At 37.2% G+C, this 25276-nt stretch overlaps 6 protein-coding genes and 1 pseudogene across 6 annotated transcripts; 3 read left to right on the plus strand and 4 right to left on the minus strand.

The window, feature by feature from the left end:
• The first annotated feature begins 215 nt into the window (after positions 1-215).
• LOC140829434 (xyloglucan endotransglucosylase protein 1-like) lies at positions 216-1971 on the plus strand. Its single transcript, XM_073192668.1, has 3 exons — positions 216-584; positions 1061-1254; positions 1466-1971. The coding sequence occupies exons 1-3, from the start codon at positions 312-314 to the stop codon at positions 1833-1835; spliced, it is 837 nt and encodes a 278-aa protein (XP_073048769.1). The 5' UTR covers positions 216-311; the 3' UTR covers positions 1836-1971.
• Positions 1972-4114: 2143 nt separating this feature from the next.
• Positions 4115-5884, minus strand: LOC140829440 (crocetin glucosyltransferase, chloroplastic-like). Its single transcript, XM_073192673.1, has one exon. It carries the CDS (start codon positions 5696-5698, stop codon positions 4295-4297), a length of 1404 nt encoding a protein of 467 aa, XP_073048774.1. The 5' UTR covers positions 5699-5884; the 3' UTR covers positions 4115-4294.
• Positions 5885-9528: 3644 nt separating this feature from the next.
• On the plus strand, positions 9529-11763 carry LOC140829435 (pentatricopeptide repeat-containing protein At4g14050, mitochondrial). The gene has a single exon (XM_073192669.1). The coding sequence runs from the start codon at positions 9621-9623 to the stop codon at positions 11445-11447; it is 1827 nt and encodes a 608-aa protein (XP_073048770.1). The 5' UTR covers positions 9529-9620; the 3' UTR covers positions 11448-11763.
• A 164-nt stretch (positions 11764-11927) lies between these two features.
• LOC140829436 (selenium-binding protein 1-like) lies at positions 11928-15428 on the minus strand. The gene is made up of 7 exons (XM_073192670.1): positions 15122-15428; positions 14167-14362; positions 13648-13875; positions 13179-13410; positions 12976-13083; positions 12612-12884; positions 11928-12360 (listed from the first exon to the last, which is right to left on the minus strand). The coding sequence occupies exons 1-7, from the start codon at positions 15261-15263 to the stop codon at positions 12079-12081; spliced, it is 1461 nt and encodes a 486-aa protein (XP_073048771.1). The 5' UTR covers positions 15264-15428; the 3' UTR covers positions 11928-12078.
• Positions 15429-16112: 684 nt separating this feature from the next.
• On the minus strand, positions 16113-17511 carry LOC140829441 (heat stress transcription factor A-5-like; annotated as a pseudogene).
• A 578-nt stretch (positions 17512-18089) lies between these two features.
• On the minus strand, positions 18090-20311 carry LOC140829437 (adenosylhomocysteinase-like). The gene is made up of 2 exons (XM_073192671.1): positions 19568-20311; positions 18090-18994 (listed from the first exon to the last, which is right to left on the minus strand). Exons 1-2 carry the CDS (start codon positions 20276-20278, stop codon positions 18248-18250), a joined length of 1458 nt encoding a protein of 485 aa, XP_073048772.1. The 5' UTR covers positions 20279-20311; the 3' UTR covers positions 18090-18247.
• A 2022-nt stretch (positions 20312-22333) lies between these two features.
• LOC140829438 (serine hydroxymethyltransferase 4-like) lies at positions 22334-24757 on the plus strand. Its single transcript, XM_073192672.1, has 4 exons — positions 22334-23049; positions 23600-23990; positions 24086-24187; positions 24280-24757. The coding sequence occupies exons 1-4, from the start codon at positions 22372-22374 to the stop codon at positions 24522-24524; spliced, it is 1416 nt and encodes a 471-aa protein (XP_073048773.1). The 5' UTR covers positions 22334-22371; the 3' UTR covers positions 24525-24757.
• Positions 24758-25276: the final 519 nt, after the last annotated feature.

The following is a 25276-nucleotide window of genomic DNA, read 5'->3' on the forward strand; positions in this document are numbered from 1 at the left end:
TTTAGAGATTTTAATGAACAAAAGCAGGTTCCAGCTTTGATTGCTCCAAGCTGGCACCAACTCAATCAGCTCCAGTTGGTCTTCACAAGCATTTTATTACTTCCATAATGCCCCTCCCCTCACCCCCTCCCATCCCCCGTTACGCACATCGACCCCTATAAATATATGTGTGTATACACCGCAGACACATTCACAAAAACTCATCCATAGCTTATATATCAGCTGTTCTTCAAGAAAATAATCGAATCCATCATATAATATATAAATATATACACACACACACACACAAACACGCATAATCTGAAGTGAAAATGGCTTCATTTTCCGGAGGGTTGCCAGCATTTTTGTTGATTTTCCTTGTGACACTGAGTAGTAGTTTTGCCGGCAATTTGAATCAAGAATTCGACTTAACGTGGGGAGGTAATCGGGGCAAGGTGTTCAATGGAGGGGAGCTTCTTTCTCTGTCGTTGGATAAAACCTCTGGTTCAGGATTCCAATCCAAGAAAGAGTATTTGTTCGGGAGGATTGATATGCAGCTCAAACTTGTTGCGGGTGACTCTGCTGGAACAGTCACCACATATTATGTACGTTCCACTCAATTTTTTTGATACACACGTTAATTTCATACGTAAATCCACCTCATGATAATAATAATAATCCTAATTATTTATATATTTTTTTTTAGAAAATGTGAATTTAAGAAAAGTTAATGTCTTTGCTGGAATGATTTATTTGAGCCTCCAACTTTTAGACGAAAAGGAAATTCGGCAGCATATATTAAAGAGTACCAAAAAAACACATGCAACTTGTTTAATAGATGCGTCCAAAATAGGTCATTTTCGCACCTCTCAATTAATTTTATTTGAATGCTGTCTATTTTTCCATTCACAAAAATATTGTATTAGTTTTTCACTTCATAATAAAAGAGTTCACGAGACAAAACTTTACAAAAATTACAATATGCTATAATATTATAAATGCAAATGAATTTAAGATTGTCACAATACAAGATAAACCTGAGATGAGACCAACCAACAAACAATCAAGTTAATTGTTGCAGCTGTCTTCTCAAGGGCCGAACCACGACGAAATCGACTTCGAGTTCCTGGGAAACGTGACCGGAGAACCTTACATTGTGCACACAAATGTGTACGCTCAAGGCAAAGGGAACAGAGAGCAGCAATTCTACCTATGGTTTGATCCCACCAAAAATTTCCACACCTACTCTATCCAATGGAACCCCTATCAAATTGTGTAAGCACATTAATCAACCATAAGTATTCCGACCTTCAATTATTATTTGGGAGAGGGAGGTGGAAAGATAATTCTGTGATGTATAGAAATAATATATTGATTATGGAAATGTTGGAGATTGATATTGCTGAAGATTGGGAGGTGAGCTTTTTTAAGTTTCCTAGAAAGTAAAGTTTTTTTATTGACATACCAACCTCTTGCACATATTCAGATTCTTGGTGGACAACACTCCCATCAGGCAGTTCAAAAATGCTGAGTCCCTTGGTGTCTCATACCCTAAAAGCCAACCCATGAGGATCTACTCGAGCCTGTGGAACGCCGATGACTGGGCCACGAGAGGCGGGCTTGTAAAAACCGACTGGTCCAAGGCACCATTTACGGCCTACTACAGGAACTTCAACGTGCAAACTTGTTCTGGATCCTGCACATCAGGGTTCTCGAACGGGGTATGGCAAAACCAAGAACTCGACGCATATGGTCGTAGGAGGCTGAGATGGGTTCAGAAGAATTTCATGATATACAATTATTGCACGGATTATAAACGATTCCCTCAAGGCTTTCCTCCAGAATGCAGGGTATAACAAAGGATGACGCTTCTTTTGTACAAGACAACGAAGTTTATTTCAAGATTCTATTAGTTTGTTTCCTTGTTTAATTATGTGAATCTGGACTTGTTTTAGTATCTGGTTCTAATAAAATGAAATTATCTGTTTGTTAGCTTTTGCTCTTTCATTTGTGCTCAAGAGCACATATATTGCTGCAGCCTGCAACCTCCAACAAAGCTAGATAAGTATCGGGCCGTCGCTGCCAATCGACTATAGTACTCATTTGCTTTACGGATATAGAATGAGTTTAAATAGAAGCAATAAAAATATGAACACAATTTCCCAAGAAGGCTAATAATTATTTATTGGTTTGTATAATTGGTACAAAAAAGTATTTCGAAACTATGTGAGTTTGATCACATCGTATTCCAACATAAACTTCTGGTTTTGACTCGGATCATTTATCTTACCAGCAATCACCAACAAGTGAAACTTTTTCTAACAAGACCGATTAAAAAAAAAATCTCTTAAACTTTAATGCATAAAGTTGCAGATCGAAGACTAAGCCATTCCATTGATTTCATCATTCGATGCCAAAGATAGATAGAGCTTTCCTTATTCTTCAAAAAATTTACTTTTTATTTTGTCTTTTCCATGCCGACAAGACGATCTGAGGTTGGAAAAGATCATTCTTGGATATAATTAGAGAACGTCACCTTAGGCTGGAGCAAGGCCTGCAGGTGGCACGATAAAATGAAGAAACTTTTCATGCAAATCTTAGAAACTAAATCCAGTGAATCTGGTTGGCTTAGATGAATGAATGCATAACAAACAACCTCTATCCATCAAAAGCAAATCAAGATAAAATTTCAGAAGGAATGCCTGACTTTACCCGCGTTCTGCAATGAATTTTGATATCACAGTTCAACTGGGAGAGGCACACTTTTGCTAGTTTCTCCGTTTCAAGTGACTCAGAACAAGCTTGTTCAACCTGAATCTGTATTGTGAGAAATAAAACACTTTGCGACTCACCAAACTTTCTCGAACCCCAAGCAAAGATTATTACAGAACAATGAAATGCAAAAGAAACATTAAAAAAGGGGAAGAATTAAACTAAGATTGAAACTATCACCTGGCTGAAGAGCAATGACACTCATATTAGTATATAGCAATCAATTGAATACGAACTTACCAGATTAAGAGGGACGATCTCAGAACCATTTTCATTGGTAATGGATTTTTTCAACAAATGGTGAAGTTTTGCTACCTCTTTCATCAACTCCAACGCGACTTCTTCAGCTTCGTGCATCTGATTCTTTGAAAACTCAAATGCTCCCTCAGCATGAAGATGGAAAGAAGCATAATTTAGACAATTACAAGCACAATTTAGACAATTACAAGGCCCTCTACAACCTCTTGGATTTTTCTTTAAAATTCCCTTGGGAGGACCAGCGATAGTAGAAAAAAAAGTATTGCAGACATCCACTTCCAACGTGCCTTGGTTCAATTGAACATCTTCAATTGACTCTCTGTTATCATTGTACACTTCCAATCCCAGGTCCGAGCATTTGGTCTGTTTAGCAACCTGTTCAGATTCTTTGATTTGGAGAGTAGATTGCTCCTTCCTTTCAAGACCACTAGTACCGGTGTGGGAACATTCTGATTCTAACCTTCTTTGAGATTGCGATATTCCTCCTGTTTGCAAATCAAGATTCACGCATGGACTATCTCCATTTTCAGAAACTTCTAAACTCGGCTTGACATTTGATAGATCAACGGGGAAAGGAGATGTAGTTGTTGGTGAGCTTGGATTGGCACCAGTATTCAAATATGAACCAGCCGGAGGAATAGATGCAGGCAGCGAATCAGGAGTGAAAACTCTCCGCGCCCGGAGATCTTTAATCGATTATCCTCCCCAAGCATTGCCACAACTTAGCGCGAATCAGAGAAAAAGTGAGTAGAGTGAGGGTGCCCGTAGCGCGAATCAGAGAAAAAGAGGGAAGCGTGCTCGCAAAATAATCCAATGGGTTGGGCTTATAGTTCGGTATTAACTATTATCACCATCTGGCCCATTAAAAATCGAAAAATATTTTTAGTCTTATCTGATTTTAATTTTGAGTTGTTGTTAAATAAATTTTCAAATTTTGATTTATTACGTTAACTTTTAACTTTTTTACTTCGGTCCAATTTTGGACGTCATGTCGGAAAATTCGACAATTTCCACACGACGTCATTACACAAACCAAAAAATTTTAAAGTTAGTATATGATAGTAAATTTTGAAAATTTAGTAAACCAAAACTCAAAAGAGACAAATTTAATGAAACAAAAAAATTATCTTACCTTAAAAACATTTCATTTTTTTCGTTTTTATTTATACACGTAATAAAAAATAATCAATAATGTTTACTAATATGAATAAACCCAAAACACTCGATGAATGAGTGCCAAAACCAATTTCCGAAGAATGACAAGCAAAACTAGTATTGATCAAATCTAACACCCCGTTTCTTGAAGAAATGCTTTCAAGTTCTTGTTGGAAGATCCTTCTTCCTCCATGGCTTCTCTTGCCAAACTCTTCCATTTTCTCGCATTTTCTCGCAATTCTCTCCCATTTTCACCACCGCCCATCACTTTCTCGATGCAGGACCTAATCTCATCACTCTCAACCACGCCATTTTCATTCACTTTCACTCTAACCCCGACCTTCCACGCATCTACGATCAGCTTTGCGTTCGTCCCTTGATCCGACCATTGCGGAAAGGCTACCATCGGCACGCCACATGACAAGCTCTCTAAAGTTGAATTCCATCCGCAGTGCGTTATGAAGCACCCTAACGACTTGTGGGTAAGCACCTCCAGCTGAGAACACCATGGCACTATCTTCCCGAGATTTTCGAGTTCCTCCATGCAACTCAGCTTCTCATCTTCTTCATTTTCATCTTGCTTAGCTCGAATAACCCATAAAAATGGTTTTTTAGAATCTAATAAGGCTTTTGCAATCTCTTCCATCTGGGATTTCGGAAGATTCAACAAGCTACCAAATGAGACATAAACCACTGACGAATCCGGATTTGAGTTCAACCATTCAATGTAATCATCTGATTTCTGAAAAAGATCGCCCCTAAATGATTTGTCCGACAAGAGTACTTGACCATCCGTTAAGAAAGCAGGAGGGATCAGGGGTCCGATCCCAATAAACACGTAGTTTTCAATGGATTTCAACGCATCAGGCTCCAACACATCGAAAGTGTTTACTAAAACCTTCGGTTTCGTTTCTAAATCAAGAGCCTCAATCTGCTCCTTGAAAGATGGAAGCACGAAGCTGTATCTTTCAGCGCTCTCTGGAAGTATAAAAGATGGAAGATCACTTTTGGAGAAGTTGTATGGGAGTCCGGGGAACTGAATTTTCCACGAGGGATTATCAGAGTTCGCCTTTATTTCATCTTCAAACGCTTTAAAATAATAGTAGTACACGACCAGCACGGTGGCCGGTTGAATCCAGAGAAGCGCACACGGGACATTAACCTCACGCGCCACCTCCGCCGCCCATGGGAGCAGGACGGTGTACACCAAGCACGTGACGGGGCGGCCTTGCTCCGACGAGGCGACAATTATATCTTTCAAAGTTCTTGAGCTGCTCTTTTTTAGTTCCGACATGTAGCGCTTGCCGTCATCGCTAGGCTTGAAGCCATCATCGTACCCGTCGGAGAATGTTGCGAAGGTGAGGCCTTTGGGGGCGTCTCCGGAGGAGGCTTTGGCCATGCGCCGTCGCACATTCACGGTGGTGGCGAAGGTGACATCAATCCCGATGTGGATAAGCGTTTGGGCGAACCGAAGCGAGGGGTTGATGTGTCCTTGTGCCGGGTATGAGATGAGGAGGACGTGGCGTGAATTCATTGGATTAAAGTTATGAAATATGTCAAAGGAAATGTGATTCTTCCGACTGGTTGGGATTTTGGAAATCGGAAATATTTGAGCTGTGAGTGTCTTTGATTATTTGGGTGTGGCGACAACTATATATATAAACCACCCGTCATCGGAAGGTCACGAATTATCAAGTTCTAATTGTCTTATATGTGTGTGTCGTGTACGCTAGAAATGTTTTAATACAAAATGGTAATCGATCCATGTATTCAATTTCGAACAAATTAGTTAAAAAATTCTACGACTTCAATGTTTCCTTGCTTATCACGTAGTAGTTGAAAAAATCTTATAAACCACGAAATCCACGATGTTAAATCATTAAAAATTTGACTGAAATCTTAAGCGAGACTGTATCTGAAATATAATCTTGAGTTATTTAGTATTTGACTTGATTTTTTAGATCTGCGAGGTATTTTTTTTTTGTTTTCTCTTCTGAACTATTTTTTAAATTGATAAAAGAATCGTGAACGTGATGACGCCTGATTTGAGGACTGTGACCTATATCTATACTTCTATACTATATTATTAAGTGTGAGGACATGATAATAACTATCTAGAGATGACACCAATTTTTTCTTCCAATTTTACCCTTATATGATATTAATATTACACTTTTGTTTTGTTTTTTTTTTTCAATTTCAACACATAATCTTCCAGTTTTACCATTATATGATACTAATATTACACATTTGTTTTTTGTTTTTCTTTTCAATTCCAACACACACTTTTATTTTTATTTTTTTATTTCAACAATTCAAATATCAATTTAGTCCCTCCATAATTTGTCAAATTTCACTTTAGTCCATCGATAATGATTAAAAATATTGTACACACATGCATCGCGTGTACATAGTAGCTAGTATAAATAATGTCTATCATTATCTTGATATTTCCATTTTAGTGCATCATAAAACCAGAAATTACACTATAAATAATGTCTATCATTATCTTGATATTTCCATTTTTGTGCATCATAAAAACAGAAATTACATTAATGACTCTACACAGTAAATGCTCACAAAATATTAAATACTTTAAAGTTCAATAATCTGAAATCTTAATTGATTAATTTATCATAATTAAAAAAATATCATAATTATTCACATATAAACTTATATAAAATAAAATTAATTCAATAGTAGTGACTTAACAAGATGATGTTTGAGGTGACGATGGTAGCTAGAGAAATTGAATTTGATAAATTAAATGAGTGAATTTTGGCCAGTCTTCATTGATACAGCTGGGACGTTCTGATAATTGTTGATTTTTTTAGAGGTAAACAAATCAAAATTTTACCCAAATTTGCTGCGGTCAAACAACTTTTCAAGCGATTTCTTGCTGACCAGGACTTTGACTATGTATAGTCTGGGTCTCATCTATGGTAAGTTCGATCCTGGGTGTGGGGCAGTGCCCACACCCATGATCAATGGCTAAGATTCAATTTTATGAGGAAAATTTTTTTTAAAAAAAAAAAAATTTTTCTGACCCTTGGATGTACCCCTGCAGGCACTGCCTGCAGGGGTAGGAAGGAATAAACCCTCCTCTATAACCCCAAAACATAATTATATTTATTATAAAATAAAATAATATAACAATGAATAATTCTTTTGTAAGATGATATATCCGTGAAATTCGTCAATACAAATATACAATTAAAATTACAGAACTTAACATAAAAATATTATTTTTCTTTAATAATTGAAAATTTATCTCATGGAATTGTCCATATGTGAATTTGTTACTACAGTCCACTGCACCTTCTCAGAAAAAATTAAATCGAAAAGTCGAGACCATTTGTTTTTTTCTTTTTAAATACATGGCTTGATTCATGACGTAACGAATGACCTCATGTTGCGGATTTCGTATTAGTCCGTAAGATCTTTTTCTTTTGGTTGGCGATCGAGGCGGATTGATTTCATTATATGCATTATCCTCGATGATGGAATCAAGGATCTAAATTTAATCATACATATATGGAGTTCATTAATTTTTTTAAAATCATATATGTGTGTGAATTTTGTTCATCTAAATCATGTGGGGCAGATCGAAAGCGAGGAAGAAAGATTGTCTCGCTAACACAGCTGGTTTCGATGAAATCCATCCATTTACTGTTTTTTGTTTATATTAAAATATGACAAATTAATATTTTTTGCCGTCAAATTAATAATAAAATTTTAAAATCCGATAAAAATCTTTATTTTGTTGAATAAATATTATTTGAGAGAAGATAAAAGAGTGTCAGGTATTCATGTTAGATATGCATGTTTTCAAGGGTTATAAAATAATTAATTTTATTACAAATTGATCACACGGTCCTTCATGTGTGTGGATCTCGTTATTTCGTTTCTCAAATAAGTGCAACTTTAGGACCTAAGTGAAATATGATCAATTTGATAGTGGATTCATATTTAGTAAGAATGTTATTGGATTGATGAATATGATTCGTGTAATAATTAGATAGATGAATTTCAAATGAAATTTATCTTGGATAATGTATTTGAAATTCATCACAATTATTATTCTGATGGCTTAATTAGGATTTGAAATTCGTTTGGTTGTACTGTGATAGTAGAATTTGAAGTTACGAATTTCAAATTCATTTAATTTGTTTGACGAATTTATGTTTGTGGATTTTTAATTCATCCCTCGACAATCTATATTAACGCGAAGACGATTTTAATATAACGGATATTAATTTTTTCTGCTTGTTTGTTGTGTGCAAAGAGTGTGCACCTCACAAAATGTCCGGCCTAATACAGGTCGATAAAATGCGGGCACATGAAGTGACATTACAAATTGACATATACTGACTTATCTCCATTCAATCAACTTCCCCAACTGATTTCTCAGTCCAAAACCGACAGCTTTTACTAATTACATATAAATAATTAAGAGATGGAAGCTAAATTTTAGGTTCTATATGGATATGGTTGGACGAAATAGACCTTTTTGTGTAATATATATATATTTTCAGTCCCTAATACGCAAAGAGTGTTAAATATTTTTTGAAAATTTTCGTTGAGCTGATCTTTTTTGTAATATATTAGAACATTTTAGTTTCTATGTTTTTTTTCGTGCAAACCTATGTCTCTATGAAAATATTACGTCAAATACTCATCGAGGTTTTTTTGTTAAATATTTTTTGAAAATTTTCGTTGAGCTGATCTTTTTTGTAATATATTAGAACATTTTAGTTTCTATGTTTTTTTTCGTGCAAACCTATGTCTCTATGAAAATATTACGTCAAATACTCATCGAGGTTTTTTCATGTATTTCATTATTTTTTCGCGTTCAGTAAGGATTAATTGGTACAATTAAATCAAAACAATGTGGAAAATTTTGATTTGTAGTAGAAAAAATATTTTGTTGAATTAATTGGTTAATATGTTGAACAAATTAATTTCCTCATGAACTAATACAACTTGGGGGTAATAGTTTAACATCTAAAAATGCTCATTTTATAATAAAAATCCAAGTTTACCACAATTATATCGATTTAATTTTTCGTCAATTAATCATATATTGAACGCGAAAAAGAATGAAAACATGAAAAATCGTTGATGTGTAATTGACGTAATTTTCTCATAGAGACAACGATCTGCATGCTCAAAAAAATAACATAGAGACTAAAAATAATATTGACCAATATTGTTTTAAAAAAATAACTCTACAACATGTATTCGAATACACTCAAATTCCTCAAAAAGAGTTATTTTTTTAAAAATACAAGTTCTCTTGTTTTGGAGGTTAGGTTAGTATTAGGGGGTTGGAGGTGTACATAATACGTTAGCAGTGATTTTTGATGTTGGAGAAATAGTGATCATAGGAAATGACGCCAAAGTCCTAAGTAGGCAGCTTAGCAAAATACTTAAAAGTACGCACTCCTCAGGCATGAATGCATCACTTCCGACGCCTGAAACGATGCGACCACCCGCAGCTTCCAATCCAAGCCAAGAACCTTCATGCCCATGTAATCAAATGCGGTTTAGATCTGTATGGGCCCTTCTATTCCAACACCGTGTTAGATGTTTATGGAAAAAGTGGCAACATGAGTGATGCCGTTCAGCTGTTCGAGGAAATGCCTCGAAGAGACTTAGCCTCATGGGCCTCGATTTTCACCGCTTACAATCAAGCCAACCTTCACCGGGACACCCTTTCTCTATTCTCTTACATGCTACCTGTGGATGGCTTCCAACCCGATCATTTCATCTTCGCGAGTCTTGTTAAGGCATGCGCTTGTCTGACTTTCTCGAAGCTTGGCCTGCAGTTGCATGCTCAGTTTGTTGTATCGCCGTTCTCGGATGATGATGTCGTGAAGTCCGCCCTAGTTGATTTTTATGCGAAATGTGGATTGCTCGATACTGCGAGCAGAGTGTTTGACTCCATTTTGTTGAAGAATTTGATTTCTTGGACTAGCTTGATGTACGGATATGCAAGAGTGGGAAACAAAAACAAGGTGGTTGAGCTTCTAGGCCACATGCCTCGTAAAAATTTGTACTCTTGGACCGCTCTGATATCTGGCTTCGTGCAGAGCGGGCATTTTGATGATGCATTTACGCTGTTCGCTGAAATGAGAAGAGAACTAGTTCGTATCGAGGAACCATTTGTTATCTCAAGTTTGATAGCTGGTTCAGCTGGTTCTGCTACATTGGAGGTTGGAAAACAAGTTCATAAATTAGTGGTCGGTCTCGGGTATGAGTCAAACTTGTATGTCAATAATGCATTGATTGATATGTACGCTAAGTGTAGTGATATTTTATCCGCTGAGAAGATTTTTATTGAAATGAGGAAGAGAGATGTTGTTTCTTGGACCTCAATACTTGTTGGAATGGCACAGCATGGTCGTGCCGAAGAAGCACTTTTGTTGTATGATGAGATGATTTTGGTTGGTTTAAAACCAAATGAAGTGACCTTTGTTGGGCTCATTTACGCCTGTAGTCATGCTGGGTTAGTCGAAAGAGGCCGTCAACTTTTTCATTCCATGGTAGTGGAATATGGATTAAGTCCATCTCTTCAGCATTATACGTGCTTGGTGGATCTTTATAGTAGATCAGGACACCTTGAAGAGGCTGAGAATGTTCTTAACTTGATGCCATTTGAGCCTGATGAAGCTGCATATGCTCCTTTGTTAAGCTCTTGCACTCAAACTGGGAAAAAAGGAATAGGGGTCAGGATAGCAAATAATTTACTCAAATTAGGACCCAAAAATACCTCGACGTGTATATTGATGTCTAACATTTTCGCTCGAGCTGCTATGTGGGACAATGTTTCTACCATTCGAAAATATATGGGGGCTATGGAGTCAAAAAAGAAACCAGGGTACAGTTGTGTCGACTTAGGGAAAGAGAAAGAAGTTTTCTATGCTGGTGAAACGCTGCATCCCATGAAAGATGAGATATTCAGTTTACTCAAAGAGTTGGAATCAGAGATGAGAAAACGAGGCTATGAACCAGATACTTCTTCCGTTTTGCATGATATGGAAGAGCAAGAGAAGGAAAGGCAACTCTTTTGGCATAGTGAGAGAGTGGCAGTTGCCTATGGTCTGCTGAAATCTGTGCCTGGAACGTCGATACGGATACTCAAAAACCTTCGAGTTTGTGGAGATTGTCACATGGTTTTGAAGTTCATATGCAGTATTGTGGGTAGAGAAATTGTTGTCAGAGATGCCAGCAGATTCCATCATTTCAAGAATGGCGTGTGCTCTTGTAAGGATTTTTGGTGATCTTGCACTTTGGAGGCTGAGTATTGGACATTTAATCGTCTGATAAACAGAATTTCTAGAGTCTGTCGTCACAATTTTTTCTGACTCAGTAGCTGCGCGTGATTAAAGATTAGCATTTCTGCTTCCTTTGTGATGGGATGATATCGAGGTGTGCCCTCAAACTTAGAAATTTTGAGGCATACATTTTGTTTTTGAAAGCTATTAAGTTTTGTACATTTTCTTTAGTTAAACATTGGAATTTCACTAAAGCAAATCAGGAATTACCTCTTGATAAATCGAAGTGGGAGAAGGAAGATTACTTCCAGTCTTAGAAACAGCCTGATTGTGATATTCAGTATTCTTGCTTCGGATATACTATATACTTTTGTTTTTGTGAATCTATTAGCAATCTAATTAGGAGCACTTTTTACTAGATTCAAAAACACCAGTCCATTATATATTATGATTCCGGCGCCCTTGTAAAGGTTAAATAATAATGGGTGAAAGTAATCGACTCAAAAGCCAAATTTCATCAAAGCTGCCGAACATTCCATATCAAAGTCCTGTATCAGAGCGCAGCTTATGCTATAAATTATTTAAATTGTTGATTATGTTTTGTCGAGTGCACATTATGCCACCCCTACAATAGAGCCTAAATCCAGATATCAGAAGTGCAGTCTCCCCCTGGATACCTCATTTCGTGTGCCAAAGACGGGCCATCAGGTTCGGATCCGAAATCCACGATGAAATTTGGGTTAATGGTGAGGCCACCTTCGTCAGAGTTCACATCAATTTGTAGCATATGGGAACCTTTCTCGGTAAGATCGGGGTAGAATTGTCGGTCCCATGTGCTGAAGAGCGAATTTGTAACGTAGAGACGTTTCCCGTCTAAACTCAGCTGTATCATTTGAGGTCCTCCTCTTAGTTGACGTCCCTGAATTGCCAAAAGAAAAACAGAGAAACTTTTTACTCAAATCCTCCATTGATGATAGATCATATGCATTTAGACTTTAAGTGGCCCTCAGAACTTATCAAATGAATCCTGAAATTTAGCTTTTTAATTATTACTGAAAATTGAATACCCTTTAATACAAGCTAGTCCTTTACCCAAAGTTGCTCTAACTTTCTTTTCGAATTTCAGAATGGAATCAATACTTTGTCTGAAATAAGGATAGGTAGTAGTACCTGAATTTCAAGTACATCGATCTGGTATGTAGTGCCATCTTCTGCCACAGCAACCACTTTACTTCCTTTTCGAATCAAACCTCCGACCCATACTTGGCCAGTCAGTCGAGGATTTAAGGGATCTTCAATGTTATATTGTCTAATATCACCGTGAAGCCAGTTAGCCAAGTAGAGGAATCGGTCGTCGAGAGAAATCAGAAAATCGGTGATAAGTCCAGGCATTTCAGGTAGAATCCAGTTCTCCACCTTCAGTGGCTTCACTGATGCTGATAACTGCAATCAGTTTAGATTAATGTATTGAATTTTATTTACTTCAGAATTGAGACTGAAAAAAAAAAAAAAAAAAAAAAGTCTTTACACGCACCTCGTGACTCCACGACCCATCCGATTTCTTGAAAAATCTCACCATGTTGCTTGTTAAAGCACATCCCACGAACCCGGTATCTTTAGACGGATCGTGCAAGAACCTTATCTGAATTTAAGTACAGCATCTCATGAGTGGAAAGAGAAAATCAAGGGAGAAAGATTTTATATATAACGACAGATAACAAATAAAACCCAATATACCTCCAAAGGCAATAGACCGGAATTTCCGAGGTCCAAAGTCTGTTTCAACTCACCCTCAGGCCAACTATACACGTGCAAATGCCTTCCATAAAGACCATCAGAAACGTGCTGAAGGTCAAAACCTTTGGTGAAGGCAGCAGGGGCTCCCCATGAAGTGCTGATCATGGTCTTATGCCGAGGTTGGTACCAGAAATCATAGCCGAAAAGGGGGCTGTGACCTGGCTTCTCCCACCTATTATGAAGAAATGGAAGCTATTTGCTAGTTTCATTAGAATAATAGAGTTAGCAAGACACAAAATTTTGTAACCGATGGCTGCACAAAAATTTACATCAAACAAAAGGATATGAATCTGTAAAGTTCGAAAATAAATGCCAATGAGATACTGAGTCTATTGTTAATTTAAGAACACTTTTAGGACATGAATCATAATATTGTGTCATATCGTAGAGCACATACAAACAACGATACCTTCCTTTGACGTTAAAATCCGAGTCGAGTAGAAGAAATCCATTTCCTTCAGCCTTTCCATCTCTATCTCCAAGACACGACACCATGATTTCACCTGAAGCAAGACAGTGAGCTGTGTGGGGGTATGCTAATCCAGTTTTCTGTATTATATCTTTGGGTTCAACATATTTATATAAACTTGGAGCCCTTGGATCCTTTAGGGTATCGATTGCATAAATACGGCCAGATCTGAGACAGAGGCATCAGAGGCACATGTTAAAGAATGAGAATAATTTCTGTCGTCAAAAGCACTCACAAGAAATAAACATCTTTCATCACTACATTTAGGTTTCCAAACAAAATACCGGAACAAAACGCAAATGTAGAGCTGGCATGAATGGCCCTTTTACAGAAGGAATTGTAATTTGGAACTGACAAAGTTGAATCCATATAGAAAGTGGATACACAATTTTCCTAACACGTCTTAGGTTAATGTTTTTTGACGAAATCGATTTATCTTCCAGAAATTTGGTCACTTACACGAGTGAAGGTAGGATAAGAAACCGCCGAGCAGCTGATGGTTCGCCATGGCAAGAGCTGCAGGAATTCCATCCGGAATGATGTAGTTCATCGCCAACGTAAGGCATAGGCAGCCTATGGATCACTTTCGAATAAGTTGGTGAGCTTGGATCTACATCCACAGTGGAAAGGTAGTCTGGCTTATTCCTTCCTGTCCCTGTAAATTTTGTAAAGCAACATAATCATATCGTTAGTTGCAATTTAATCATCGAACATGAAGAATATACGGGGAAATGTCGAATCCACACACAATTTCGACAGGCAAATCAAATGTTTTGAATTAATCTTAGATCTTAATGTGTTTGGCCACTCCCTCTCTCTGATATTTACATGGACAAATGACTCTTTTAAAACCATGAATCCTTTATATTTGTCGCAATAAAGTTGACATTCAGAATCAGCTTTTATTTTCTTAAATTTGGCAATAAACAATATGAATCCTATTAAATCTTTTTTTTCATGACGATGGAACGGCAGCCGTCAACCTAGGCTATGCACGGATAAACTTTGGGCTAAAGCACACAATCACTTTAGAACTGTGTAACAAATGCTCACTTTCTGGGGCTGGGCAGGAACTTTGAATCCAAAATTAAAAAATATCAATTTCATGCATAAATTTTTCAGTGAATCAGAACCAAATATCCGGTTCTATATGCCATAGATTCCAGCTATTTCTTTTTCGGGAGATCCATTCCAAATCACAGATCAAAAAACTTCCCAGGAAAAACAAAATCACAAAGACATAACAATCGAGATTAGAAAGATCAGCACCCAGTAGAGCATCATCACATCACTAAATTCAAGATAAAATCAAACTCTACACCAAAACACAAAACCAAACAGAAATTCAGCAAATAAGAGACAAATCAATCAAACCAAAAAGCTTTTTTTTTTTTTAAATAACAATCTCAAATACCTGTGTAAATGCAAGTAACATAAATCAGAGCTTCCTTTGGCCCAGACATGGCTTCAAGAGGAGATGCATACCCCGGTCCTTTCTTGCAGCACCCATTATTATCCACCTTCGCATGTTGTAACACCACCATATCAGTTGCCATTTTCTGTTCCTAACACTATTTCTTGCGACTTTGGAGAAATTAAGCAGAACCCAGATGCCAAATCACTTAATATAAAGTCACCACCAGTTTTGTCGTCAACTTTTGTTTTTATTTTAGAATAAATTTATTTCGGGTATCATACGAAATTCCCTGTCGTTGACATCACAGACGCCACACGTTCACGGGGTGAGCGAAGTAAATCTCGGGATAAGGTGGACAAAGTCAGTTGTTTTATCACGGACTTTTTTGGTCGTAGGCGGACATGACAAAGGTGCCCAAGAGATAATAACCATTGATTAATTAATATCAACAACATTAATTTCCAGTTGGAATAATTATTTAAATATTATAAATTTTGTTATTTTAAAATTAATATTTGTTTTATTAAAATTGATATAGTTATAGTCATTTGATTTTTATAAATAGTGGTAAAAAAATATTTGAAGAATAATAATTGAACTTGAAAGATAATAGAGCGATCGAGCAACTCGAGTTCCTTGTCAAAATCTTGACTCCCAAACACAGCTCACTTGCATTCCTTGTCTGAACTCTTATCTTTTCATTTTTTTTTTTCTAAATACTAAAGAAATAATTTAAAATCTAATTATAGTATTTTTAATATACAAAAAAAAAAAAAACAATCAGTTCTCTTTGAAAATCAAGTTGGTAAAAGATTAACAGGAAGAAATTGTGTTAAGTTTTGATAATTATATGTATAATTATAGAGTAAATGAATAGAATATTAATTTGAGTTTCCTTTATTAACTTATTTAACAATGACTGAATTAAAATGCAACGAAATAAATGTAAGTACAAATGCGTTTTTTTGTATATTAAAAATACTAAAGGTGTAATAACTAATAACAAGACACTCATATTTTTAAACGTTTACAGAATCAATATATTATATGCATGAAGGACAAAAGGCTAAGAGATGGACGTGTGATCCGTGCTAAACAACTCGACAAATTAACATCACAACAAGAAACTATGAGAAATAACATAGCAACTCTGTTTCAGAAAAGTATACAGGAAGTGATGAAATGCATAGGATACGTTCTTGGAACCTAGACATAATGGAACTTTTCTAAGAGTAAGATGCTCCATACCTTTCGTGTTTCTAGATATTCCCTTTGCCTGTTCAGTATCTGAGCAGCCAGGTTTTCCCGTCAAAAATTGTTCCCAAAACACATCGTTCACACGGACCTTAGCTGTCACACGATCTTGCACTTTACTATGAGTATCTTGGGAGGAAGAAGGTATGTGAGCATCAGCAAAAGAAGTCCCCTTAGTAGATACCATTCTCGTCAGTGTTAGGCCTTGGTTCTGTATTGGTTTCTTGACTCGAGTGAGGCATTGTCGCCAAGTTATGACTTTTGTTTGGTTTTAAAGGAGAAGAGGCAAGGGAGAGATTTAAAAGGCAGGAAATATGACAATCATCATCCTTGTTTGAAGCTAAACAGTGCTACAAGGACTGAAGTTTTGGGTTTTCGGGTCCTACTTGACAAGGCAACAATGAATCCATCGTCGAGGTAAATGATTCCCCGGTGTCTGACAGCTCTAAAGTCTCAGAGGAGCCTGAAATACCTGCTGTTCTCATTTGCTCATTTAGTGGCCATCCGTCCATCCTTCCTAGAGGACTTACGCCATCTTCATTGGAGCTTTGTGTGCTACGCGAAAGCAAGTTCATGTCTGAAACAGTCGGTGATAACTCAGCAGCGGCTTATCATGAAAATCTGGAGGACAAATGTTCCCAAACTCAGGCCTCGAGCTGCTTTGATTTTCAACCAAAACGATTTCTTGAACCGGTTGAGAGTGATCTACCTCAGGGAGTCGTCTTTTCTTATTGTACGCTGAAAAATTCATTGGTTCTAGCTTTTGAGCTATAAGTTCAACAAACTCCGGATTTTGAACTGCATTGTCGAGAAGGCTTGATAATCTCTGCCTCTGCTCCATGTCAACTATTCGCTGGGTTAAATTTTCCGACGGTACTGTTGCAGCAACAGACTGCTGCTCTTTATGTGCCAAAATATTTCCTTTAAGAACATTTCTCTTGGGACAACCTATCAATTTCCTCCTCAAAAGCAGCTCTTTCTGGATCAAATGAACCTTGAGGCTGACTGTGGCTATGGATAGGCTTTCTAAGATGAATATTCTTAAGATTATGTTTTTCATCTTTCACAAAATCTTCATGTGCAAATTCCCGTCTTTCGGGATCAATTTTCCGAAATCCCAACAAATGAAAGAATTATCTTTAAGTTCACCTACCATGTCCATGTCGCAAATAGAATCAAAAGCATCTGAAACTTTTTTGGTGAGAGGAGATCAGCAGCAACTGTAAAATTCATTCACTAAAATGAATATCTGGTTCTATTGTGCCGGAAAATGAGTGGTAAAGCAAATAAAGAATCGTCTGAAATAACCCTGATTCATCATCCCTTTCTTCTTTCATCTCAATCACTGCACCAACACTGATTTTCTAGCTCAAATATCACTACAAATTCCTTCTCATGTCAGGACCTAAATCGGTGCCAGGTCCCTTAACCTCTCATCTCATTGTTGGAGTTGGTGTACTTTCTTGACAATGTTGAAAGTCAAAATGGAGTCTGGCTCACTAATTCAAATATGCTTGCGAGCCCCATATTTATGAACTTGGCTCAACTTAAGGATGGCTTTCATAGAGATACAAGTCATGCGACAGTCAGCAAATAATCGAATTGAAAATTGCTAAAAATTGTATCTAATTTTAATCAAATAAACAGATTTAACTTTTACCAACAAAACAAAAAAAAAATCGAGTCTAATATCTAATATAAAGCCATAACATGAATAAAAGAGACCTCCCGCCAAGCCACTTTTCAATTTATTGATCTTAAAAAAAAATTAACCCAGAAAAAACAATAAAAAATCAGAAAAATTCAAAAGAAACCACAATACTGATATAGATCATAATTTCGATGCACTGTTTGATCTTAACTCAGTAGTTAGTATCTGTAATGAGGAGGCTTGTAAGGACCCTCCACTGGAAGGCTAACATAATCAGCCTGGTCCTGGGTAAGCTTTGTGAGCCTGGCACCGAGCTTTCCGAGATGGAGAGATGCAACTTTCTCATCGAGATGCTTAGGCAAGACATAAACTTTCTTCTCGTATTTGCCAGTCCTCTTCTCCTTCCACAGCTCTAGTTGAGCTATGACTTGGTTTGTAAAAGAGCACGACATCACGAAACTAGGGTGCCCCGTAGCACACCCCAGGTTCATCAAACGACCCTCGGCCAAAACAATGACCCCAGACTTCGTGTCGGGGAAAACCCAGCGGTCGGTTTGAGGTTTTATGACGATCCTTTGTACGCCAGGGAAAGTCTCGAGGCCATGCATGTCGATTTCATTGTCAAAGTGACCAATATTGCACACAATGGCATTATTTTTCATCTTTCTCATGTGGGAAACCATTATGATATCCTTGTTACCAGTGGTGGTGACAAAGATGTCAGCTTCAGAGACGACATCTTCGAGGGTCAGGACTTGGAAGCCTTCCATGAGAGCTTGAAGGGCACAGATTGGATCAATCTCCGTTACAATTACTCGCGCTCCAGCTTGTTTTAAGGCCATAGCACAGCCCTTGCCGACATCTCCATAGCCACACACGACACCGACTTTCCCAGCTATCATCACATCAGTGGCCCTCATCAGTCCATCGGGAAGGGAGTGACGGCATCCGTACAAGTTATCAAACTGATGGAATCACATTGATATGAGTTAGTTGTTTGGTGTTAAAAAATGGGGAAATAGGGAACTTCCAACTATGTAAGATATCCTATGATACGCTTAATTTGCAAATCTAAAACATGATCAGACAGTCAGAATACAAATCAAACAAACCGCGTGGATGCTTTGCGCAAGAAAGATGATGGAATAGGCTACAATTTTAATTGTAATGTAATAATCATGTGGATCAGCATAACCAATAACAGGGCATCTAAAAAGATATATTGGATTTAAATGTGTAGTTCACAGAACATAAGATCCAAAGCTTCAAAAAGTTGACATGACATTAAGCTAGATCCGACAAAGAACGTTTAGGATCGAGCCAAAAAAACTAACTTGATCATCATAACACAAATATCACAAACAAACAATGGATCTAAAGCTTCGAAACGATGTCAACTAGCAAATTAAACAAGATCCAATAAGCATAATTACGATCAGTCATGACTAAACTGATTCGAACAATGTAAGATATATATCAAATGCAAAGATAATGCCCATCAACAAAACATAAACAAATGTGCGTGAAAAAGTATATACCTTGCTCTTGGTGACAGAATCGTTGACATTGATAGCAGGGAAAAGAAGAGTGCCACTAGCCTGCATCTGATACAACCTCTTAACACCAGTGGTTGTCTCTTCAGACACACCAACCAATCTATCTAACATCTTCGTGTACTTCTTGGGATCAGACTTCAGCCCATCTCGAATCAAAGTGAGAACAATCTGAAACTCAGCATTATCAGTAGAATTCGGGTCCGGAACCTTACCTGTTTTCTCATACTCGGCCTCAGCCTTCACACCTTCGTGGATCAACAGAGTAGTGTCACCACCATCATCAACAATCAAATCGGGACCACCACCGGGCCCCCAATCAAGAGCCCGTTCGGTGCACCACCAGTATTCCTGCAAGGTCTCCCCCTTCCACGCGAAAACGGCGGCGCTGTCTCGCGCAATGGCGGCAGCGGCGTGATCTTGCGTGGAGAAGATGTTGCATGAACACCATCTCACCTCGGCTCCCAACGAAGTCAAGGTTTCGATCAAAACAGCGGTCTGGATAGTCATGTGAAGGCTGCCGGTGATCTTGGCGCCTTTGAAGGGCTGGGATGGCCCGAATTCAGCCCTGGAAGCCATTAGGCCCGGCATCTCGACCTCGGCGAGATCGATCTCGAGGCGGCCGAAATCGGCCTGGGACATGTCCTTGACCTTGTACTCCCGGCCGGAGGTTGTCTTGTCCACCAAAAGAGCCATCGCTTATGGAAGAAAATCTGGCTATTCGGAATGATGCGAGGAACTGGTGTGGCTTAGTCGTGTATAAATAGGTTTTAATGGGAAAAAATGGACGGTTGAGATCTGGAGTGTTTGGTGGATCTCGGATCTTATTTTTTTTAATTATTATTATTAGTTTATCAAATAAATATATTAAGTAGTGAGTCTCATGTGAGACCGTCTCACGGATCTTAGTCTATGAGATGGATCAACCATATTCATATTCACAATAAAAAATAATACTCTTAGCATAAAAAGTAATACTTTTTCATAGATGACCCAAATAAGAGATCTGTCTCACAAATACGACATGTGAGACCATCTCAAACAAGTTTTTATCTATATTAAGTTCACTATCTTATATCCAATACCAACAACTTATTTCAACTAGTGCATCGACGCACGCGTTACGTGTTTGTATAATATGTTCACTTTTTTGCATGAATAATATAAATTCTATTTGAATTGAGTATTAATAATCCAGTCAAGCCAAAGTAAAAAAATCTTATCTTCCTTGTTATATTAACTATTTTACGTGGCTTTACGACATTTTTGGTAGATCCTTGTTTTAAGTCCAAGAAAGCATGCTGGGGCGTATTCATGTCCTAAAACCACGCATAATCTACTACTTATTCTCGGGAGAATATTACATTTCTTAACTCGTAACTACTTTAGTTGTATGTACACTACTCTATGATAATAATAACCAACCATTTTTGTATGAAATGAGGTTCGAAGATAACGAATTATGGTTGGTCAGTTGGTGGCTTGATGCGTCGCCCAATATCCTTCCGTAAACGGAAATGCTTAACCAACCCTCGATTATAATTTTAAATATAATTCTGAAGTTGGTATATATTATATATAATCAACTCATGTTGAAGTCTTAACCACTCAACAACTACTTCACCACACCAACCCCATTCTATCACTTTTTGTAAAAAAAAAAAAAAAAAAAATTCCCAAAAAAAAAACACATGATGTGTTTAAAGATTAATTATTAAAAAGTTTACATGATAATGAATGTCCGACGAGCATGTTTAATTAACAAGCTCGAAAATGATCATCTTAACGAGCTGAGCTCGAATCAAACTCGTTAAACATGATAAATGAGTTATTAACTATTCAAGCTCGAGTTATTCACGACCTTAATAATTTTAAAAAGAATCGAGATCGATTATCATGATAAAAACTCAAATCAAACTCGAACTTCAAAATTATATATATATATATATATATATATTAATATTAAACGAGTGAAGTTAAACCTAATATTATTAAGCTCGACTCGATTGCATACCTAAAAGTAACCACCAACAATAAAGATGGCTATCCCTCGAAACTGAAGATCTGAGAATACGGCTTTGTTGGGCTATTGTTTCTTACGGTACCATTAGCATGCAATATAGATATAGATATATTACACATCAAGATACAAGTGTGATATATATGCATAACTTAAATAATAAATATTATAACATCATGTTATATATTAACAGTTGAAAAACATTTGAAAATTTTCTTTAATTTATTAATATGATTTTGGAACAAACCAAAGATTTCAGTTTGATAGTTAAAAAGAATAATATTTTATCTTCATAATAAAGCAATGTGTATTCTCAATTTGTAAATTTTCGAAAAATAATAATGAAATAGTCTAGACATGAAAAATTACATATAAATAAAAGATGGTATTTTTTAGAAATAAATAAAGTGCAAGACCATGACATAATGCTAATTTCTATGGAGCAACAAAGTTTAATTAAATAACAATAATATTAAGTATATAAATATAGTGTTTTTTTAAAAATAAAATTGAATATTAACAAATAAAGAGTGATAACGAATTATATTAATAAATCAGCAGAATAATAACTAAATAGCATAATAACAATAAAAAATAATAATATAACACGAGGCGTGGGTCGGGAATGGCCACTTGATGTAGGCATGGTATTTACCAACCACAGGAGGGTACTGTGGTCTTTTCATCAAGCCACCTTTGGTTGTTAAATTCAGCACCAACCTCCCGTTTTCCTCTCCTCCTCCTCCTCCTCCTCCTCTCTAGCCGGGAAATGGATCCAGTCACTGAATGGGGCAACAGCTCGCTCTCCACCGTAGACCCAGAAATCCATGATCTCATTGAGAAGGAAAAGCGCCGCCAATGCAGTGGAATCGAGCTCATCGCTTCGGAGAACTTCACCTCTTTCGCTGTAATCGAGGCCCTCGGCAGCCCTCTCACCAATAAGTACTCCGAAGGCATGCCTGGCAACCGTTACTACGGTGGAAATGAGTACATCGATGAGATCGAGAACCTCACCCGATCACGAGCCCTCCAGGCCTACCGCCTCGACCCCACCAAATGGGGCGTCAATGTTCAGCCCTACAGCGGCTCTCCTGCCAATTTCGCTGCCTACACCGCCGTTTTGAATCCACATGATAGGATCATGGGGCTTGATTTACCTTCGGGTGGGCATCTGACTCACGGGTACTACACTTCTGGGGGAAAGAAGATTAGCGCGACCTCGATTTATTTCGAGAGTTTGCCGTACAAGGTGGATCCCAAAACTGGATATATTGACTACGATCGTTTGGATGAGAAGGCCATGGATTTTAGGCCAAAATTGATTATATGTGGAGGGAGCGCTTATCCTAGAGATTGGGATTACAAGAGGTTGAAGGAGATTGCGGATAAGTGCGGGGCTTTATTGCTTTGTGATATGGCGCATATTAGTGGACTTGTTGCTGCTCAGGTATTCTTTTCTTTGATTTTACAAATGCATTTTGATGATTTCTCCTATGTTGGAAAACGGGTTTCAGCTTGCTACGAGGCATCACCTCATTCGAACGTTCAGTTTGCGACTAGCCATTACCATATTTGCATTCTGGGATTTGGCACTAAGATCTGATCATTTGAATATTCAGCAATTTAATTATTGATAGCTTTTCTTGGACGGGTTTGATTTGTTTGCTTTATCCTGTTATTCTATTTCCATGTCGAGCTTGGAATATAGATTAATTTTTTTATATATTTTGTCCTTATGTTGCATGGAAAAATGGGCTTGACGTGTTTGGTTTAGTTTTTTGGTCTTCGTTCTCGTAATTTGTTGTTGAGCTTCTGATTTTATATCAGCTGCTCTTTACTTAGTCTTCAGATTTTTATTATTGAGTGGTGTTTTTTGTGGGATCATAGATTTGAACGGGATCTGTATGTTGGTGTGATTAAATGGGAATGTGGATGTGATCTAGTTTTGCGGGTAGCTGTATTATTTGAATAAATTATTTTGTGATTAATGGTTTTAGGAAGCAGCAGATCCATTCGAGCACTGCGACTTGGTTACGACTACAACTCATAAGAGTCTGAGGGGCCCAAGGGCAGGGATGATCTTCTACAGGAAAGGTCCAAAGCCAGCCAAGAAAGGCCAACCCGAGGGTGCCGTTTACGACTTTGAGGACAAGGTTAACTTTGCTGTGTTCCCATCTCTTCAGGGTGGTCCTCACAATCACCAGATTGGTGCTCTTGCTGTGGCCCTGAAACAGGTAATGTCCCCGGGATTCAAGGTCTATGCTAAACAAGTAAGGGCCAACGCTGTTGCCCTTGGCAATTACCTGATGAGCAAAGAGTACAAGCTCGTCACCGGTGGAACGGAGAACCACTTGGTTTTGTGGGATCTTCGACCTCTTGGATTGACCGGTATGTAGGATATAAATCTCTTTGGTTTATATAATACCTAAAATTGCTCTTCAGTGTTGATTTCAATTGATAATCATCTGTTGTGGTGTTTTCAGGAAATAAGGTTGAAAAACTCTGTGATCTCTGCAACATTACTGTTAACAAGAATGCTGTGTTTGGTGACAGCAGTGCCTTGGCCCCAGGAGGGGTTCGCATTGGTAACCATCCCCCTTTATTTTTTTGGACCAAATCTTGGTTCTTTCACACTTGTACAAGGTGAATGAGGATTAAATGATTGTTTTTGCTACAGGTACTCCGGCCATGACATCAAGAGGGTTAGTCGAGAAAGACTTTGAACAGATAGGTGAATTCCTTCACAGGGCAGTCTCTCTTACCTTGAAGATCCAAAAGGAACATGGCAAATTATTGAAGGACTTCAACAAGGGTCTTGTGAATAACAAAGACATTGATGAGCTGAAGGCAGATGTTGAAAAATTTTCTACTTCGTTTGACATGCCAGGCTTCAAGATGTCTGAGATGAAGTACCAAGGCTAAATCAATCACGAATAAGTAAAATATGTTGCTTTTAGCTTCTTTGAATAATTTGATTGAGTGATGAAGTTTATACTTTAAAGTTACATTTAATTTGGCTGTTGTTTCGTCGTATTTTCTTGCTATATTTTCGCTTGAAATTGCCTTCTGCTTGTAAGAGTTGTATATGGCCCCACGGCCATGTATGTTTGCCATAAAATCCTACCAACATTATTATACTATAAGAATTTTTTTTTCGTTTCGTTGTAATTGCTCAGTTATCCTTGTAAGTCGAGTATTATTGAACCCCTTGTGTTTTACTCTGGTAAGATTGGTATAATTTTGTGATCCATCATTTCTAGAATTTTGGCTCTGCCTTCTAGATTTTATTTTATACAGATAAATCCATCATAGTGTTAACTGAAGTAAACTTGTGTCGAAAAATAAAAATATTATATATATATATATATATATATATATATATATATATATACACACACACACACACACACACACACACACATATATATATATTTTAGCGGTCAAGAAATTGTATATTAACAACACACTCGCGTCATAATTCGTGTGTATAGATGTTTAACCTAATTAATTATTTTTAATCTTTAAGTTATTGATTTTGATAAATAAATTTTTTAATTTTTATAAAAATACATTTTTATAATACTTTTTATTGAAAGAAAGAAGAGGTAGTTTTGTTCATTCATTAAAACGATCAAGATAGTTATTCTAAGATGTTGGTACATTATTAAGTAATA

The sequence above is a fragment of the Primulina eburnea genome, chromosome 4 (genome assembly GCF_022965805.1).
Source record: "Primulina eburnea isolate SZY01 chromosome 4, ASM2296580v1, whole genome shotgun sequence".
Lineage (NCBI taxonomy): Eukaryota > Viridiplantae > Streptophyta > Magnoliopsida > Lamiales > Gesneriaceae > Primulina > Primulina eburnea.

Excerpts from the sequence above, each read along its gene's own strand:
- LOC140829436 (XM_073192670.1), bottom strand. The coding sequence starts at position 15,263 with ATGGCAACTGATATGGTGGTGTTACAACATGCGAAGGTGGATAATAAT. Across the intron at positions 12,885-12,975 it reads ATGGGTCGTGGAGTCACGAG|TTATCAGCATCAGTGAAGCC; the intron begins GTGCGTGTAAAG and ends AACTGATTGCAG. Across the intron at positions 12,361-12,611 it reads TCGATGTACTTGAAATTCAG|GGACGTCAACTAAGAGGAGG; the intron begins GTACTACTACCT and ends TTGGCAATTCAG.
- LOC140829437 (XM_073192671.1), bottom strand. The coding sequence starts at position 20,278 with ATGGCTCTTTTGGTGGACAAGACAACCTCCGGCCGGGAGTACAAGGTC. Across the intron at positions 18,995-19,567 it reads ATTCTGTCACCAAGAGCAAG|TTTGATAACTTGTACGGATG; the intron begins GTATATACTTTT and ends TGATTCCATCAG.
- LOC140829435 (XM_073192669.1), top strand. The coding sequence starts at position 9,621 with ATGCATCACTTCCGACGCCTGAAACGATGCGACCACCCGCAGCTTCCA.
- LOC140829440 (XM_073192673.1), bottom strand. The coding sequence starts at position 5,698 with ATGAATTCACGCCACGTCCTCCTCATCTCATACCCGGCACAAGGACAC.
- LOC140829438 (XM_073192672.1), top strand. The coding sequence starts at position 22,372 with ATGGATCCAGTCACTGAATGGGGCAACAGCTCGCTCTCCACCGTAGAC. Across the intron at positions 23,050-23,599 it reads GTGGACTTGTTGCTGCTCAG|GAAGCAGCAGATCCATTCGA; the intron begins GTATTCTTTTCT and ends TAATGGTTTTAG. Across the intron at positions 24,188-24,279 it reads CCCAGGAGGGGTTCGCATTG|GTACTCCGGCCATGACATCA; the intron begins GTAACCATCCCC and ends TTTTTGCTACAG.
- LOC140829434 (XM_073192668.1), top strand. The coding sequence starts at position 312 with ATGGCTTCATTTTCCGGAGGGTTGCCAGCATTTTTGTTGATTTTCCTT. Across the intron at positions 585-1,060 it reads GAACAGTCACCACATATTAT|CTGTCTTCTCAAGGGCCGAA; the intron begins GTACGTTCCACT and ends TAATTGTTGCAG. Across the intron at positions 1,255-1,465 it reads TGGAACCCCTATCAAATTGT|ATTCTTGGTGGACAACACTC; the intron begins GTAAGCACATTA and ends GCACATATTCAG.